We start from the raw sequence: 20093 nt of genomic DNA, 5'->3' as shown, positions 1-20093 counted from the left end.
AAAAAAAAAAAGTAACTCATCTTTCTGCATAAGAAACCCTAGTTCATCAGTGCATCCCCAACCAGTATTTACAGAGTATCTTCGGGTAAGAGCTAAGATTCCCAACTGAGAGGAACATATAGTCCTAGTCAGATGGAGAAAATACATGTTCTGCTTTTATGGAAAGTTCTCACATTTTGATAGGAGTTGTCAAAACATTTTATTACGAAAAATACCTGCTTATGGATGACTAGGTTAAAAAAAAAGAAATATACCTCTATGTATTTTGGGTTTTTTTTTTAATATATATAAAGAGATGGGCTCTCAGTATATTGCCTAGGCTGGTCTCCAACTCCTGAGCTCAAGCAATCCTCCCACTTTGGCCTCCCAAAGTGCTGGGATTACAGGTGTGAGCCATCACGCCCGGCCATACCTCTATGTTTTCTATAACTACACCATCACATAACACTTTTATTTAAAGGGCTTACGTAAAGCATTACCAACTCCAAGAAGCCTTCTTTGACCCTTCCCTCAAGCTGAGTTAGGTTTCCATCCTCTGTTCTATAGCACCCTTTGCTCATCTATACCACAGAATTCATCTAACTATACTGATGTTGAAAATTAAATATGGCCAGAGAATCTCTACAGCACCTCCAATCAAGAGATATAGCCTATTTACCCAAAACCTTGAATAAGAACTGGACTTGTGACTTGCTTTGAACAAGAGAATCCACGTGGTATAATTTCTAAGCCTCAGCCCTAAGGGCCTTACAGCTGCTACTCCTGTCCTAAGACTACCATGCTGTGAAGAAGCCTAAGATGAGCGACTACATGGAAGGAGACCCAGCCATACTACTCAATCCCAGTCCCCACCCGACCCACCAGATGAAGTTGTATGAGCGCAAGATTGGCAAAAATCAACCAGTCAATCCACAAAATCAAGAGTAAACGTTTTAATCCACTGAGTATCGAGGTAATTTGGAGTTTTTTTCTTACAATTTTTATTTTTTTTTAAAAAGAGACAGGGTTGCACTGTTGTTGCCCAGGGTGGTCTTGAACTCCTGGGCTCCAGTGATCCTCCTGCCTCAGCCTCCCAAAGTGCTGGGATTACAGACATGTGCCACTACAATGGGCAGAGGTAATTTGTTACAAAGGAAAGAGTAATAGAAAAAAATGTAACAAGATTTTTAATTGTCATCTACCCTAAGCTATAAGCATCTTAAATACAGGCACCAAGTCCAGTTCATCTCTATTCTCATTCAGCCTTGTATTATTTTCTCTCTGGCTATGATGTTCTCCAGTTCTACTATCATTCCACTTGGGACTTACTGTGTTCTTTGAAGCCAGTGATTTATATCGTTTATCACTTCTGCAAAATATTCAACTATTATCTCTTCAAGTATTTTCTTCCATCTTCACCATTCTCTTATTATAGAACACTTAAGATGGTTGGTCCTTCTCATCTTAATTTTCATGTCTCTTAAATGGTCTTTCATATCTTATCTTTCAATGCTATCTTCTGGATAATTTCTTCAGATCCATTTTCCAGGTATTTGATTCTCTCTTCAGCCATGTGTAATTTGCTGTTTAACATATCTGCTGCACTTTTAATTTCACTGGCTCTAAATTTAATTGCAGAATTCCAGTTTTAGTTGGCTTAATTTTCACATTTTTTGATATTTTGTTCTTTTTAAATGTTTTCTAATTTTGCTTTAAGTCTTTAATGATTTTAATCATATTTCCCTTAAGGTTATACCTAATAATTCTAATGCCCAAGTTCTAGTGGGATTCAGTTCTGCTGGGGTTTGCTAACTTGCTTATAATAAGTAATTCTTTGTATATATTTGTAAATTTTGGATTGTGTGCTCTGTTTTAAGAGGGTTATCTGGGGAAATACCATGTAGCCTGAGTGGCAAGTATGTTCTTCCAGAGCAGTTCTGCAATTGCTTCTGTAAGGTGCCTGGAGTATTACCAATCAAGGAACATACAAGTAGTGTAAATTCAAACTCTAAACATACATGAAGGCAAGCCTGTGGGAACAAATTCCCAGCAAGACCCTCCTCCAAATTAGTGTCCAAGCTAAGAAATGTAAGTTTCCTTATGTTCTTTCTGTGACTACAGGTAGGATTTTTACCCTATCAAGTTAGGACGTAGCCCCTGAGTACACTTTCTGAGGAGATCTCAGCTCCAACACCTCTCTCTCTAAACCCAAGGCCTTACCTCTTGCCCAACGTAGTTATCAAAATCCAAGCACTTTGGTTATAAAGAAAATTCCTCAGTGCAGACCAAATGTCAGCCCGTATGTATAGTTCCAGCTTTCAGTACCCTCTTTGTTTTTGTTCCTTGAAGACTGTCATTACTTTCTTGTAAATACAGCTAGGCAATTAAAAGGGTGTTTGTTACATTTCAGCCAGCTTTCCTAATTATTTTATAATGGAAACTTCTTAGGCTGTGTCGGTTATCATATTTTCAAAAATGGGAATCCCTATCCTGTGATAGCTACTACCTGTCAAATGACCTTTCAACAAGACACTCATCTGGGACTTTTGGAGTTTTGGCGTGGAATAGTGACAGACTTTTAAAACACGTTTTCCATCGGGTACACGTGGACATAAAGATAGGAGCAATGGACACTGAGGACTGCAACAGAGGGTAGGAAGGGAAGGAGACAGAGGGATAAGGGTTGAAAAAACTATCTATTGGGTACTGTGCTTACTACCTGGGTGTAATTGTACCCTAAACCTCAGATTCACGTAATGTACATTTGTAACAAACCTGTACATGTACCCCCTGAATCTAAAATAAAAGTTTAAAAAAACATTTCTTTTTTGAGACAGGGTATCACTATGTTGCCCAGGCTGAACCGCAGTGGCTATTCACAGGCATGCTTATAGAGCACTGCAGCCTTGAAGTCCTGGCTTTGAGCAATCCTCCTGCATCAGCCTCCTAAGTCGCTGGGACTATAGGTACACACTATGACACCCAACTCATGGTTCCACTTTTATGTTTATGTCCCAAGCATAAATATTAGCACTAAAACAGAAACAAAGAAAAATTCCAGGGCCTGGCGTAGTGGCTCACACCTGTAATCCTAGCACAATGGGAGGCTGAGGCAGGTGGACCACTTGAGGCCAAGATGGCAAAACCCCATCTCTACTAAAAAAAAAAAATTAGCCCGGCATGGTGGCACACTGTCACATGACTGTAATCTCAGCTATTCAGGAGACTAAGGCACAAGTCATCTGAACCCAGGAGGCGGAGGTTGTAATGAACTGAGATTGTGCCGTGCCACTCCACTCCAGCCTGGGCAACAGAGCAAAACTCTGTCTCAACAAACAAACAAAACTTGAGAGCCTTGGAATTTATTAAATGTCATGTTGGCCAGGTGTGGTGGCTCATGACTGTAATCCCAACACTTTAGGAGGCCAATGTGGGAGGATCATTTGAGGCCAGGAGTTTGAGACTAATCTGGGCAACATATGAAGACCTTGCCTCTACAAAATAAAATAAAATAAAATGTTTTAAATTCCAGATTATACCACATTGAAATGGCAAAAAAAAAAAAAATTGTTAGGAAGATAGACAAGATGCTCTATAAATCTTTTTTTTTTTTTTTAAGTCATTCTGTTAGTCATTCTACTAAGGGCTGAGAAACGATACAAGGTTTCAAAAAGGAGAGTACCACTGTGCAAGATATCTCCAATAATACTATTATACCTTCCTCTGATGACAGACCTTAAAGATTTAACAATTTTAATAATTCCTCAATTCCAGTTCTATACATAATAACCTTACATAATATACAAATGTACTGAAATTAAACACACAGAGGAAATATTTTAAATTTGGAGAACATGTTCCTCAATTTCCTTGTCTACAAAACACAACCATGGATCACTTAACAGCAGGGATACATTCTGAGAAATGCACTGTTGGGCAGTTCTGTTGTATGAACATCATAGAGTGTACTTACATAAACCTAGGAAGCATAGCCCACTATACACCTAGGCTGTATGGTATAGCCTGTTACTCCTAGGCTACAAACCTGTATAGCATGTTACTACACTGAATACTGTAGGCAATTCTAACACAATGGTAAGTATGCGTGTATTAAACATATCTAAACACAGAAAAGGTACAATAAAAATATGGTATTATAATCTTTTGGGACCACCTTCATACATGCAGTTGGTTGTGGACTGAAATGTTGTCATGCAGGGCATGACTATACAGGTATTTCTTTCTGGTAAACAAGACAAATCATAGTTAGAAAGAATAAGACCTAGTATTTGCTAGCACAATACGGTGACTACAGTAAAAATGGTTTAATTGTACATTTAAAAATAACTAGCTGGGGGCAGTGGCTCACACCTGTAATCCTAGCACTTTGGGAGGCCAAGGCAGGCGGATCATCTGAGGTCAGGAGTTCGAGACCAGCCTGGCCAACATGGCAAAACCCCGTCTCTACTAAGAATACAAAAATTAGCCAGGTGTGGTGGTGCACACCTGTAATCCCAGCTACTCAGTAGGCTGAGGCAGGAGAATCACTTGAACCTGGGAGGCAGAGGTTGCGGTAAGCCCAGATCCTGCCACTTTACTCCAACCTGGGTGACAGAGCAAGACTCTGTCTCAAAAATAATAATAATTTAAAAAAAAATAAAAAATAAAAGTAAAAGAGTATAACTATGCTGGTAAAAAATGATTTAACTGAACATTTAAAAATAACTAAAAGAGTATAACTGCGCCGCACACAGTTTCTCATGCCTGTAATCCGAGCACTTTGAGAGTCCAAGGCAGGCAGATTACTTGAGGCCGGGAATTCAATACCAGCCTGACCAACCTGGTAAAACACCATCTCTACTAAATATACAAAAATTAGCCGGGCATAGTGGTGCACGCCTACTGTCCCAACTACTCAGAAGGCTGAGGTATGAGAATCATTTGAAATCAGTAAGTGGAGGTTGCAGTGAGCTGAGATTGCACCACTGCACTGCAGCCTGGGCAACAGGGCCAGACTCCACCTCAAAAAAAAAAAAAGGGGGTAGAATTGAATTGTTTGTAACACAAAGAATAAATGCTTAAGGTAATGGATACTCTATTTACCCTGGTGTAATTATTACTCGTTGCACACCTGTATGAAAATGTCTCATGTCTCATGTAATGCATATATACACATTAACGCACAAATATATACACCTACTATGTACCCACAAAAGTTAAAAATTAAGAAAAAAGGCAGGGCATGGTGGCTGACACCTGTAATGCCAGCACTTTGGGAAGCCGAGGCAGGTAGATCACCCGAGGTCAGGAGTTCAAGATCAGCCTAGCCAACATGGTAAAACCCCATCTCTACTAAAAATACAAAACATTAGCCAAGTGTAGTGGCATGTGCTTGTGATCCCAGCTACTCAGGAGGCTGAGGCAGGAGAATCACTTGAACCCGGGAGGTGGAGATCATGCCACTGCACTCCAGCCTGGGCAACAAGAGTTAAACTGTCTAAAAAAAAAAAAATTTTTCAGGAAAAAAAAGACACATGAGACAGCAAAAAAAGTTGCTCTTCGTAAGATACCTGAGGGTTCCCCCCATGTACTATAAATGACTATCAAAGTAGAAACAGGAAGAGTAAGTCAAACTACTTTGAAAGTTTACAAGAAAATTTTCAAATGGAGGAAATCCAAAAGGAGACAAGATGGATTTACTTGCATATTTACTGCTGTCTTAATTTCTAGAAACTGTTCCTAGGCTAACTATTCTACTTACGCACAGGAAACTCTTCTCCCTAATCAAAGATTCTGCTCTCTTTTCATACTAGTAACATACCCTTTTTACTAAATAATTCCTGCCAATATGTAAATATCCTACAATCATTCAATAAAATCCATAACCCCTGCAGCTATCACTCAATTTTTCTGCCCTCATTTTATAGCAAAAGTCCTTGAAAAAGTTGTCTATATTTATTTCCACTTCTTTATCATCTCCTATTTACTAATGAACCCACACTAACCTTACTACAGTCCAATCTCTCCAAAAAAACCCATTATTCTTGAGGATCCCCAAGGCCTGCATCTTGTTACTTTTCACTTATTATCTAAATCAATCTATTAGCCAAATCAGACATACCTGATCACTACTGCTTTCCTGAAACACCTTCCTCACTTGTCTTCCAAGGAATTCTGCTCTCCTAGTGATACGGTTTGGCTGTGTCCCCACCCAAATCTCATTTTGAATTGTAACTCCCCCAATTCCCATGTGTTGTGGGAGGAACCTGGAGGGAGGTAATTAAATCATGGAGGCAGGTCTTTCCCGTGCTGTTCTCGTGATAGTGAGTCTCACGAGATCTGATGGTTTTTAAAACGGGAGTTTTCCTGCACAATCTCTCTCTTCTCTTGCCTGCTTCCATCCATGTTAAGACATGACTTCCTCCTCTTTGCCTTCTGCCGTAATTGTGAGGCCTCCCCAGATGTGTGGAACTGTAGGTCCATTAAACCTCTTTTTCTTCCCAGTCTCAGGTATGTCTTTATCAGCAGTGTGAATACGAAGTAATACACCTGGGTTTTCTTATATCTCAGGAGTTATTTCTTCTCAGTTTTTTCTGCTGATTTCTCTTCATCTCAATCTTTGAATACTGAAGTACCCTAAGAACCAACTGTTATCACTTGTCTCTTCAATATCTACACTCACATTGTGAGTGGTCTCATCTAATTCTATAGCTTTATTTATTTTTTTATTTTTTTGAGACGGAGCTTCACTCGTCGCCCAGGCTGGAGGGCAATGGCACAATGTAGGCTCACTGCAACCTCCACCTCCGGTGTTCAAGCAATTCTCCTGCTTCAGCCTCCCAAGTATCCAGGATTACAGGCTGTACCACCATGACCAGCTAATTTTGTATTTTTAGTAGAAATAGGGTTTCACCATGTTGGCCAGGCTGGTCTCAAACTCCTGACCTGAAGTGATCTGCCTGCCTCAGTCTCCCATAGTGCTGGGATTACAGGCCTGAGCCACTGCACCCAGCCATAATTTCATAGCTTTAAATAGCATGTAAATACTATTGATGGCAGCTACAACCAACCTCTCCTTAGTATTAGTCTCATACATCCAACTATCAAACTACCCACCTGACATCTCCAAAGAGACAGCTAACAGTCAACTCAAATGTAGTATGTTCTCCTGACCCAATTCTGGACTTACCTTTCTCTTTCCCATCTCAGTAAATGGCATTACTGAGGTAACGCCATTACTTTTTAGTTCAGGATTAGACTAAACAGCCCAGGCCAAAATCTAGGAATCATCTACTTCTCTTTACCTCATACCCTGTATCTAATTTACCCACATTAATACCAAAACATATTCTGAATCAGAGCACATTTACCCCTGCTCTCCTTGCTACCATTCTTGCCCCTTTCCTGCTAATTGTCCAGGGAGCTTTTTAGAAAAGACTTATTGAGATATAATTCATAAACCATACAATTCATTCATTTAAAATGTATGTTCAATGGTTTAAGTATATTCACAGATATATGCAACTACCAAAGAAATTTTAAAACAAATTCATTACCTCAAAAAGTGGCACAGGCAGGGCACGGTGGCTCTCGCCTGTAATCCTAGCACTTTGGGAGGCCAAGGCAGGGGGATCACCTGAGGTCAGGAGTTCGAGACCAGCATGGTCAACATGGTGAAACCCCAACTTTACTAAAAATACAAAAAGTAGCCAAGCATGGTGGTGCATGCCTGTAATCCCAGCTACTCAGGAGGCTGAGGCAGGAGAATCTCTTGAACCCAGGAGGTGGAGGTTAAAGTGGGTTGAGATCACGCCACTGCACTCCAGCCTGGGTGACAGAGATTCCGTCTCAAAAAAAATTTTTTTTAGTACAAACATTGTTAAAAAGTAGCACAATATACCCTTAAGTTATCACCTTTCTATTCCCACTAGACTCCTCCAACCAGCCCTAGGCAACCACTCATTTTCTGTCTCTAAAGATTTGCCTATTCTGAATATTTCATATTCATGAAATTATGTAATTTGTAGTCTTTTGTGACTGACATGTCATTCAGCATAATGTTCTTAAGGTTCATCTATGTAGCAGCATGTATCAGTATTTTATGGCTTAATAATATTCCATTGTATACCACATTTTGTTTACCCATTCAGCAGTTGATGGTTTAGTTCTTTATACTTCCTAGAACTATTATCATTTACAAATTCTTTCATTGCATTTTTGTTGTTGTTGTTTTCACTTTTCTTGATATCTTTTTTTCTAAGTAGAGACAGGGTCTCCCTCTGTTGCCCAGGTAGGAATACAGTGGTTATGATCACAACGCACTGCAGCCTTGACCTCTCCAGCTCAAGAGATCCTCCCACCTCAGCCTCCAAATAACTGGGACTACAAGAGCATGCCACCACATTCAGCTAATTAAAAAAAATTTTTTTTCTTGTAGAGATGGAGTCTCTATATGTTGCCCAGGCTGTTCTCAAACTCATGGGCTCAAGTGATCCTCCCATCTCAGCCTCTCAAAGTGCTGGGATTACAGGCATGAACCACTGCACCTGGCCCTAGCACAATGTTGAAGATTGGTGGTGAGTGTAGACCTCCTTGTCTTATTCTTAAACTTAGGGGGGGAAGAATCACTCACCATCAAGTATGATTTTACCTGTGAGCTTTCTGTAAATGTCCTTTATCAGGTTGAAATGTTCCATTGTATTTCTAGTTTCAGTTTTCTCATTTCTTTTTTCATGAAAAGGTGTTAGATATTCGTCAAATGCTTTTTCTGCATCTACTGAGATGATCATGTGGGTTTTGCTTTTTATTCTATAGATATGGTGTATTACATTAATAATTTTCAGATGTTAAAATAACCTTACATTCCTGGAATAACTCCCACTTGATCATGGTATGTAATCCTTTTTATATTTATATACCAGCTGAATTCACTTTGCTAGTATTTCAAGGATTTTTGTGTCCATATGCATTAAAGACATTGGTGTGCAGTTTCCCTTTGATGTCTTTGTCTGATTTTGGTATCAGGGTAATGGTGTTCTCACGGAGTAAGTTGGGAAGTATTCCCTACTTTTCTATTCCAGAGAAGAGTTTGTGCAGAATAGATATTAATTCTTATTTAAGTATCTGGTAGAATTCAACAGTATAGCCACCTGAATCCAGGGTTTTCTTTGGGGTACTTTTTTGATTACCAATTCAATCTCTTTGTTATAGATCTGTTCAGACTATTTTATCAGTTTCATTAGTGTCGCTCTAGAAATTTGTCCATTTCATCTAAATTACCTATTTATGGGCACACAACTCTAGTATTCCTTCATAATTCTACATATTATCAGCAGTATTATCCCCTTTCATTTATGATTCCAGTAAATTGTCTTCTTTTTTTGTGGTTAATCTAATTAAAGCTTTGTCAATTTTGTTGGTATTTTCAAAGAATCAATTTTTGGTTCCACTGATTTTTCTCTACTGCTTTTCTATTCTGTTTCATTAATTTCTGTTCTTTTATTTTCCTTCCTCCTGACTGTTGTAGGTTTAGTGTACCTTTCTACCAGGGTCTTAAGGTGGAAGGTTAGGATATTAAGTTTAGGTCTTTCTTCTTTCCTAATGTAGGCACTTAACAGCTATAAATCTCCCTAAGAACTGTTTAAGCTGTATCCCATAAGTCTTAGTATATTGTATCTGCATTTTCATTCATTTCAAGTATTTTCTAACTTCTTTTTTGATTTTTTTCTTCAACTTTTTATTTAGGAGTATATGTTGTTTAATTTCCCTGTAGTAGTGAATTTTCAGTTTTACTTCTGTTATTGATTTCTAGTTTCCTGCCCTTATGGTTGGAATAATATACTTTGGGTGCACTTGAAAAGAATGAATACTCTGCTATTGTTGGGATGAGTGTTCTACAGAGATCTGTTAGCTCTAGTTGGTCAACAGTGTCATTTAAGGCTTCTATCTCCTTATTGATTGGCCTAGTTGTCCCCTTCATTATTGAAAGCAGTGTATTATAATCTTCAATAATTTTTTTTTTTAAATGAGACGGGGACTTGCTATGTTGCCCAGGCTGGTCTCGAACTCCTGAGCTCAAGCAATCCACCCGCCTCAGCCTCCTGAATTGCTGGGATTACAGGCGTAAGCCACCACGCCCAGCTAACAATTATTCTTGAATTGCCCATTTTCTCTTCATTTCTGTCAGTTTTTGCTTTATGCATTTTGATGCTTGGTTATTAGGTATGTAATTGTTAGATGTTTGTGATGGACTGATCCTTCTCATTACAAAATGTCATTATTCATATATCACCTCTAGTAAAGTTTTTTGTTTTAAAGTCTATTTTGTCTAAAATCAGAATAGCCAATCCAGCTTTCTTATAATTGCTGTTTGCATTATATTTTTCCATCCTTTTATTTTAAATCTATTTGTATCTCCAAACCTAAAGTATATCTTGTAGATAGCATACAGCTGGATCATATATTTTTATCCAATCTAACAGTATCTCCCCTTTTGATTACACTGCTTAATCTATTTACATTTAGTATTATTATTGATATAGCTGGATTCAGGAGTGCCAACTTTATCATTTTTAGTGTGTCTCTTATCTTTTTTGTGCCTCTATTATTGCTTTCTCTTGGACTTAGTAAATATTTTCTAATATAGCATTTACATTTCTTTAATGATTTTTTTCCACATATATTTTTACTTGTATCCTTGGTAGTTCCTCTGGGAACTTACAATGTACTATTTTTATTATTATTTTTTTTTAGAGAGGGTCTCACTCTGTCACTTGGGCTAGAATGCAGTGGTGTGACCATGGCTCACCAGAGCATCAACCTCCTGGGCTCAAGTAATTCTCCCACCTCAGCCTCCCAAATTGCCTTCTGACTACAGACACACACCACAATGCCTGGCTGATTTGTGCGGGTTTTTTTGTTTGTTTGTTTTTGTAGAGACGGGGTTTCACCATGTGGCCCAAGCTGGTCTTAAACTCCTGGCCTCAAGCAAACCACCCACCTCACTCTCCCAAAGTGCTGGGATTACCCATTTTTTTTTTTTAATCTTTAAGCTCTGTTGGACTTGAAACAATGTACATCTTATCAGAATGAGCATCTGATTTATACTCACTCAATTCCACTGAGAAATAGAAACATTATTCACACATAGCTCTATTCCCTTCCCCCTGCCTTTTGTGGTATTGCTACACACATTATATCTATAAATGTTAGAAGTCCAACAATACACTGTCACAATTATTACTTTATATAATTTTACATATACCTTTAAAGAAATTGAGAGAGGAATCAATGTACATTTACAGCTTTTCTTATATTAACCTTCTTATTTATTGTTTCTGGTTTTCTTCATTTATTCTTATGAATTTGAGTTACTATATGGAGTTATTTCCTAGCCCAAACACAGATCTGTCCCTATCTTATCTCCTTTTTCCTATTATTGGCAAATATATTACATTTCCGCATCTCATAGGCCCAACAATATACTATATACGTAGTATACAGTACTGCAGTAAAATGCAGTAAATATACTAAGATTTATGGGATACAGCTTAAACAGTTCTTAGGGAACTTTACAGCTATTAAGTGCCTATATGGATACACATGATATATACACAACACAAAAGAGAAAAGGAGAAAATATGCATTTATAGTGTTATTACTACATAATTATTTTTACTGGTGCTGATTTTTCATGTGGATTAAAATCATCATTTGGAGTAACTTGCTTTCAGCCTGAAGAACTTCCTTTAGTGTTTCTTGTAAAGTGGGCCTGCCAACAGCAAATTCTCTGAGTTTTTACCTCAGAATGCCTTTACTTCAAGGAACCTTCAGTTTTGAATAACAGCTTTGCTGGACATAGAATTGTTGGTTAACAGTTTTTTTGGTTTAAGTGCTTTGAATATGTTGTCCCACTGGCTTCTTGCCTCCATTTTTTTGCTGAGAAGTTAGCTATAAATCTTATGGGCAGGTTCCCTTGTAAGTTGATGAGTCAGTTATCTCTTGCTACTCTCTCAAGATTTTTTCTTTGTCTTTGGCTTTTAGCATTTTTACCAAGATATTCCTCTTTGTGAATCTCTTTGCATCTATCCTACATGGAGTTCATTCAACTTCCTGGATATATAAATTATTGTTTTTAAATAAATTTGGGATGTTTTTGGACATTATTACTTAAAATTTTTTCCTAGTCATTTCTCTTTCTCCTCTCCTTTTGATACTCCTATTACAAGCATGTTGGTACACTGAATAGTTTCCCATATTTTTCTGAGCCTGTTTTTTTCTACATTGTTTTTCTTCATGTTCTTTGAGTAACTTCTACTGATCTATCATCAAGTTCATTAACTCTTTCTTTTGCCAGTTGAGATGTACTGTTGTGCCCTCAAGTGAGTTTTTCATTTCAGTTACTGTGATGTTCCATTCCAGAATTTCCATTTGCTTCTTTTTAAAATGATTTCTATCTCATTATTAATATTCTCTATTTCATGTGAAACTATCATCATGCCTTCATTTCTTTAAACATGATTTCCTTTAATTTGCTGAATATATTAATAATAGCTACCTTGAAAGCTCTGTGTTAAACCCAACCAGTCACTCTCACAGACAGTATCTGTTGCTTGCTTTTTTAACGGGATATCTGGGTCATATTTTCTTGTTTCTCTGAATGTCTTATAATTTTTGGTTAGAAACTAGATACTTGAGATAATATACAGTACCAACGCTGAGTACTGGTCTCCCCACTGCAAGATTTGTTATTGTTGATGCTTGTTTACTGGATGACTGGCTAGTTGATTTTTGTAGATTCCATTGTCCATCTGGAATTGCTCCTCAGGGAGCTCAGACTTGAGATTGCTCACTGTCACCTTGGGATGAGAGTGGTTTGGGCAGGGCTCTCGCTGACTCTTGGTTTCTCGGACCACATCTAGCTTGTTAAATTACACTAATTGCTGTCTGATTGCTGTAATGATTTCAACAATGCACTACAGTATAAACTGCTCCATAGTCTAAGTCAATCAAACTTGGGTATCTTTGAAGTGAAAGTTCCAGAGGTCAAGGGTTGAGATTTGTTTGACCCTTGGTGATCTCCTCCCAGCTGTGTCTTTCCCTAATTTCCTCAGGCAAATGAGCACGTCTATAGTCAAGTCTAAATGTCCCATTAATCTACCAATCTTCCCCAATTACCTTTCACCACAGCCTCCACTATTTTTTAGAGTAACCTTAGGCTTAAACTTTTCTATACTCTGTCGTGAATGAAGCCCATTCCTTTAAGAAGGCTGTTTTAAGGCCAACTTTTCCCTGAAGGTAAAATCTCTGAGACATGGCTTTGGAGCTGGAAGTAGAGACAATGACACACTGTGTGTCACTGAGTGACACCCCAGGGTTAGGTGCTCTGCCCAAAGTAAAGCCTCTGTCCCAGGAGCAGGGGCTGGGCAGAAAAACAAGGCCCCCAACTCTTAGTCACACTTGGCCACAAACAGGCATGGGGAAGCAGGATGAGAAATACTGATATCTTGCTCCTGCTTTGGAAGATAGCCCAGAATGGGAGCTGGTGGGGGACAAGGATTCTTGTCTTCTTCACTGCATCACTATGGAGAGGAGTTACCATCTCTCTCAGCTGGGATAGGGTAAGGAAAGGGCAGGTCTTGTTACCAATAACAGGTTCTTGCCCCTCTGACCAAATTTTAGTAAATTTTCTTGAATAAATGTTTTTTCATTTGCTGTATTTCCTTTAAAACACTTTCAGAGACCTTAAATGTTTTATTTTCGTAATTGTCACCAGTTCTGCTGAGGAGTAGAACATGCTGTCATCCTACAAGTCCCTCTTAACCAGTGAGCTTTTAAAAATATAAATTAGATCATGATCCCATTCAAAACTCTCCAAAATTTCTACTCATTTTTTTTTTTTAACAAAGCCCCACACTTCCTACTAAGCTCCACAGGGTTCTACACAATCCAGCCCATGCCCACTATTGGATCTCACCCTTTACTGCTTTTTACTTTGTTCATTCTGCTCTAACCCCTGTCCTAACAAGGGTGGTTCTCCTCATGGTCTTTCTATTTGCTGCTCTAACTGGAAAGCTCTTTTCTCAGATTTTTCCATGGCCTTCTCCCTCACTTCATTTGGGCCTCACCTCAAATGTCATCTCAAGACCTTCTCTAAAAAAGCACCTGTCATTCACTCTTATTATTTTTTTTAAGTTTTACTGTTTTTTATTTATTCCTCTATATATTTATGAGTAAGAGTAAGGGTTTTTTCTTTTTTGAGACAGGATCTCACTCTGTCACCCGGGCTGAAGTGCAGTGGTGTGATCATGCTTCACTGCAGCCTCCACCTCCTGGCCTCAAGCGATCCTCCCATGTAAGCCTCCCAAGTAGTGGGGACTAAAGGTGTGTGCCACCACACCTGGCTAATTTTTTAAACTTTTGTAGAAATGGGGTTTTGCCATGTTCCCCAGGCTGGTCTCCAACTCCTAGGCTCAAGTGATTCATTTGCCAAGGCCTCCCAAAGTGTTGGGATTATAGGTGTGAGCCACAACACCTGGCAACTTTTCAAAATTTTGACAAAAAAAATTTTTTTTAAATTATACTTTAGGTTCTAGGGTACATGTTCACAATGTGCAGGTTTGTTACATATGTATACATGTGCCACGCTGGTATGCTGCACCCATTAACTTGTCATTTACATTAGGTATTTCTCCTAATGCTATCCCTCCCCGCTACCCCCCATCCTGTGTCCAAGTATTCTCATTTTAACAAAAATTTTTAAAAGTCAAGGAACAATCATAATGTTGTTCACTGTTTATCCACATATCCTGTTTTGTTATTCTTCACAGCACCTAAATTTACTTGATATATTTATTTTCTTATTTGCTTACAGTCTATTTCCCCCATTAGAATTAAAGCTCTAGAAGGGCAGGGAGTTTTGCCTGTGTTGTTCACCACTATATCCCCAGTACTTAGAACAATAATTGGCATATAGTCATTACTTAGTAAACATTTGTTGCATGAAAAGATGTTAACAGGAATTAAAACATTTTTAAAGCTACTTATATTTTAAATGACAACTTTAACAGATAATCTGTTTTTATGTCAATAAAGAGTAGAACAATAATAGGGCATTGGAAAATAAGTAATAGTGGCTGAGAAATTATAAAAAAAAAATGGCCAGGTATTTAAAGTTGTTTCAACAATCCTAAAACACATTTTCGTAAATAGCATCCTTGACCTGCCAGGGCCCTTACAATATGTAAACCAGGACCAAACAAAACAAGTACTTGTAATTCAATGGAAAAGTGAAAACAATACTAAAATGACAAATGTTTATACTATAACCACTAGTTTTGACACTTAGGGGTACTGAAAAATTTAGGAAAAGCTAATCAGAGTGAAAATCTTTAATCAAATACAAACTTCTCACTAAGTGAAAATAAAATTCTTTAAAGAAAAAGAAGTATATTACTTCCATGTTCTCACTTTCCTCCCGTATCTGTTTTCTGTTAAGGCCAAGTTTTGCAATGGGCTTAGAAAAGCTAAGCAAAACAATCTTAGGTTACGGAGTTTTACCTTGAGTCCTGTTTTCTCATCATCACTTCCATTATTTGTAGACGGTGTCTCATCTCCTTGCCTGGAAACCAAGACAAAATCTTCACTATTAAGAGTAGACACTGAGTCTGAAGAGACACTGATTTTTCCAACAGAAGCCTTGTCATCCATAACTCAAGAATGAGTCTCAACACATGAATGATTAAATATTTTTTAATGCCTGAAAAACAAAAACCATAAAGATACTCATATAGAATGTCTGCCAGATATTCAATTACACTCTACTTCTTACACAACATATATGGAATTTTTTTTTAAATACTTCAAAAATATTTTCCTAAGACTTTCACTACTTATAGCTTAGGGTTTTTTTTAATTCCAGATAATAAGGGAATTTCATGCTATTCAAGGCCAAGATATTTCAGACTTCAAAAAAATAAATAAAACATATTCCCTTCAGGATAACCCTACTTACAGTGATTTCTTTGGGCTAAGTTGCAATTCAAGTCTTAGCCTCCAAAAATATATAAGTACTAGCCTTCTGTTTTCTACCCTCTAATTTTTTTTTTTTTATTTTTTGAGACGGAGTCTCACTCTGTCGCCCAGGCTGGAGTGCAGTGGCGGGATCTCGGCTCACTGCAAGCCCCGCCTCCTGGGATCACGCCATTCTCCTGCCTTAGCCTCCTGAGTAGCTGGGACTACAGGCGCCCGCCACCACGCCCGGCTAATTTTTTGTATTTTTCGTAGAGACGGGGTTTCACTGTGTTAACCAGGATGGTCTCGATCTCCTGACCTCGTGATCCGCCCGCCTCGGCCTACCCTCTAATTTTTAAAGTTGTACATGTAAATGAAATGGAAAGCACTTAGTTATTGTGAGGGCACAATAAGGTTTTCCTAGCATTATTGATACTTAAATTTAAAATATTAACATGATTTTAACAGGCCAAATTTCACATTAACACCCAACAGGAAAAATTCAGGGCAGTTAAACTTTAGCATAAATTCTAGAGCTGGGAAATACCTTACAAAGCAAGAAATGAGAAGTTCATTAAAAACTGCATCTTCCCACACCACAGTTTCTTAGAACTCAGCTCAATATGAACATTACCCAAATAAGGGTTTCATACCAAAAATTCCCAGCAAAAAGTATAAATATGTGTCACTTATGAAAATTCATTCAATTATTGAGTCTTGGAATGAAACTTAAACTCACCATCATTTTAAAACCTAGTTCTGCAAACTTTGTGGCAATGTTTCATTTGGTTGTCAAAACATCAACAAAACGATATAACGTTATACTCATTAACTAACAAAAGTAGCTATGGCTCCATGTTCATCTAGTACCTCAAAGATGTAAGGTTCTAAAAATCTGTTTAATTTCTCTGACTGAGAAGTCCTGATTTATGCTTTGGATTTTTAATCATTGACTATATATTTATGGAGCATACACCATGTGTCAAACACAATTTTCCCCTAAAAGGCCCACATATAAACATCTGGCAGGAGAAACTACACAATCCCTGAGTATTATAGTTGGAAGAAAACTTAGAAATCTAAAATCAAGTTGATGGCAGAGTAAAAAGTAGGAAAAAAAAACTTATAAATCAATACTGTTAGATAAAGAAATGGTAACCCCGAGAGAAGTAAGGTCATTTAACCAGTTAGTGGTACAGCTAAGGCTAGAACCCTGGACTCTCTGCTGCCTTTTATTTAAACTAATTCCCCTGCTTAACAGCTATTACACATCTGGATTTCGTAAGACCAAATCTAAATACATAGTATGGCATTCAAAAACATTTCAAATTGTACTTTTGAAAAATTCAAAGAAAAATGTTTCACTTAATCCATTCAATGAATACTTATTGAGTGGTTAATGTATAAAGAGTAAGCTATGATAAACAAAGGAAAATAGAACCTTGCCCCAAAGTTTATAGTTTAGTAGAGAACAGAAGCAAATCGTACCTAATAAGTACTGATTTAGGGTAAAGAAAATTATGGGAACATGTTGGGAGGAGGACTAATTTAGACCTTTGCTAAGGAAATATACTTTATTCCTTTAGATACTTGCCCTCACAGGATTCTCTTCCTGAAGTGGTTTCCTCACTTTTGTACTTGATCAACTCCAATTCATCATTCATGATGTAAAAATCTCCCTCTCTTAGTAGTCTTCTCAGTCCACTTGCCCATTCTCACCCCAGAATCCAAAGAACTGTTTCCCTTATATCTGTTCCTACAGCATTTTACATTTGATTTTTCTACAGTATCTATTACGTTGTTTTATAATTTAATGGTGAGTGCCTTTTAATTTAATTGTCACATCTCTATTTCACAAATGAGGAAATTAAGTCTTAGAGAGATGGTGTAACTTGTTCAATGTAATGTGGTTAGAGTTAAAGTCAAAAATTAAACCCAGTTATCTCACTCCAAAGGCTACACTCTTTCCACTCAATTATGAAGCCTTTCTAATGCCACAAATTTGGGCCTTGTCCCAAAACACTCAGTATTGGGTAAAGGAGTCTTTAACTTTTTTTTAGAATGTGTACTTCAAGAGAAGTTTTCATGCTCAATCAATTAAGTCTTTTATCCATCTTTTATCATGTGATTAACAGTTGGATGGCAGAAGGCCTGGGAAAGTGGTCTAAAGCTCTGGTCTCAGACACTAACAACTTTGTATACTACTACTCTGGACTCAAAAACAATGTACTTTGGTAATTACACTAAGGAACTGAGAAGATTTGGCAAGCTCAAAGTTCCACCTACTTTCTTTGAGAAGGTGATAGGAAAATACACTTTATAAAATACTTTATTATTTGTTTTGGCAACTGAAAGTAACTGAATCACTCAGCAAGAATGAGGTTTATCAAAACACTAAGTAGTAAAGGAAAAATTATACAATAAGATTCCTTTTCTCTGGCCTCCATGGACAGAAGTGAAAAGGGAGTAGTCCATCAGCTCCACAAACATAGATAAAACCACCCATTCCCTGGCCTCCACAATGAAGAGGTACCCCAGAACTTGCTGCACTTCTGGCAAATTCTAGAGATTCACAACCTCTGTCTCAAGACCATAAGGGATTTCTTTTTAATCCCTACTTACATCAGTTACCATAATAAGTCCCTTACTCTAATTCTTCATCCTTCAGACTTTAATTCTAATTCCCATTGACAATAAAGTACCAAAATTCCTCCCTCCAACACCCTGCACTGCCACCCCACTTCTCCATAGCACCTATAACCGCTTGACATATATTTTGGTAATTTAAGTATAATGTAAACTAGAACCTAAGGTTCAGGAGGGCAGGCATTTTTATGTCTGATTAAGTGTTGGACCCCTAGCACCTGTAATAATGCCTGGCACATAGCAGGTTCTCAACTATTTGTTAAAGAAGTAGGATAAATAGCAAATAAAGATGGAAAAGAGCAAGAGCCACCCAAGGAAAAAGTAAGACTACCTTTTATAAATTGACAAAAAGAACAGAGGTCATATTTGTGATGCTGAAGCACACAATCAGGAGTTAAGAAAAACCTAAGTTAAAATACTGGTTCCGGGCAGGCGCAGTGGCTCACGCCTACAATCCCAGCACTTTGGGAGGTCGAGGCAGGTGGATCATGAGGTCAAGAGATCGAGACCATCCTGCCCAACATAGTGAAACCTCGTCTCTACTAAAAATATAAAAATTAGCTGGGCATGGTGGCGCATGCCTGTAGTCCCAGCTACTCGGGAGGCTGAGGCAAGAGAATTGCTTGAACCCGGGAGGCAGATTGCAGTGAGCCGAGATTGTGCCATTGCACTCCAGCCTGGCAACAGAGCAAGACTCTGTCTCAAAAAAAAAAAAAAAAAAAAAGACACTGGTTCCACTACTAATAGTATGAGCTTGTCACACTGAGCCTCAGTTTCCATAGAGGTAATGTTATACTATCGATCTCACAGAGCTACTGTATAAATTACTAAGGACTATACATAAAACATTTAACAATACACAAAGAACATTATAAGCACCCAAGTTATAGCTTTTCAAAAACTAACTTCAAATTCAAAAAAATTTAACAGTTATTAACTGATTTAAGTAATTCAAATTAAAATACTTATACTATCTCTACTTCTTGGCTTATGTCTACAGTGCCTGTATGAGTTAATTTGGTTGTTAGTCGGGAAACACATTACTAAGGAAAAAATAAATTAATTAATTTCCTAATTTCACATTCTAAGTTGTTAATATCTAAATAAAAGCAAAATAGTACTTTGAATAAAAATCCTTTATGTATCACAGAAAGGAATAAGATGTACACATTTTTATCTCATTTTATCATCCTAACAATTCTGTAAAGTAGATAGAAAACAGATTATTATCCCATTTGAAAAAAGATACATATGAATAGCCTGGCATTTGGTAGGTAAGCACTCACAGTTTGTCTCCTCCTTTTATAGAAGTGGTGAGCCTAGATCCTTGTAACAAGTCCAATTACCAACAGGGCAGGTTGGTGGATGCAAGTTCAAGGATGCTTTTACTTTTGAGACAGGGTCTTGCTCTGTCGCCCAGGCTGGAATGTGGTAATGTGATCCTAGCTCACTGCAGC

General features: G+C 37.8%; 1 protein-coding gene across 4 annotated transcripts in view; it reads right to left on the bottom strand.

Annotated features, from left to right (window-relative positions):
- Positions 1 to 20093, bottom strand: part of RABGAP1 (RAB GTPase activating protein 1) — a 177811-nt gene that overhangs the window by 136432 nt on the left and 21286 nt on the right. For 3 of the 4 annotated variants that reach the window (XM_054502511.2, XM_054502510.2, XM_054502508.2), the window contains exon 2: positions 15538 to 15736. In XM_054502511.2, the coding sequence (XP_054358486.1) occupies positions 15538 to 15687 (150 nt within the window). In that variant the 5' untranslated portion in view covers positions 15688 to 15736. Of the gene's footprint in view, positions 1 to 15537; positions 15737 to 20093 lie in introns of those variants that run through there. The other variant, XM_054502512.2, reaches the window with a different exon arrangement.

Source organism: Pongo pygmaeus, chromosome 13 (genome assembly GCF_028885625.2).
Source record: "Pongo pygmaeus isolate AG05252 chromosome 13, NHGRI_mPonPyg2-v2.0_pri, whole genome shotgun sequence".
NCBI lineage: Eukaryota > Metazoa > Chordata > Mammalia > Primates > Hominidae > Pongo > Pongo pygmaeus.
Note: the sequence above shows the minus strand (reverse complement) of the source record. Positions and strands in the feature narration are given on the sequence as shown.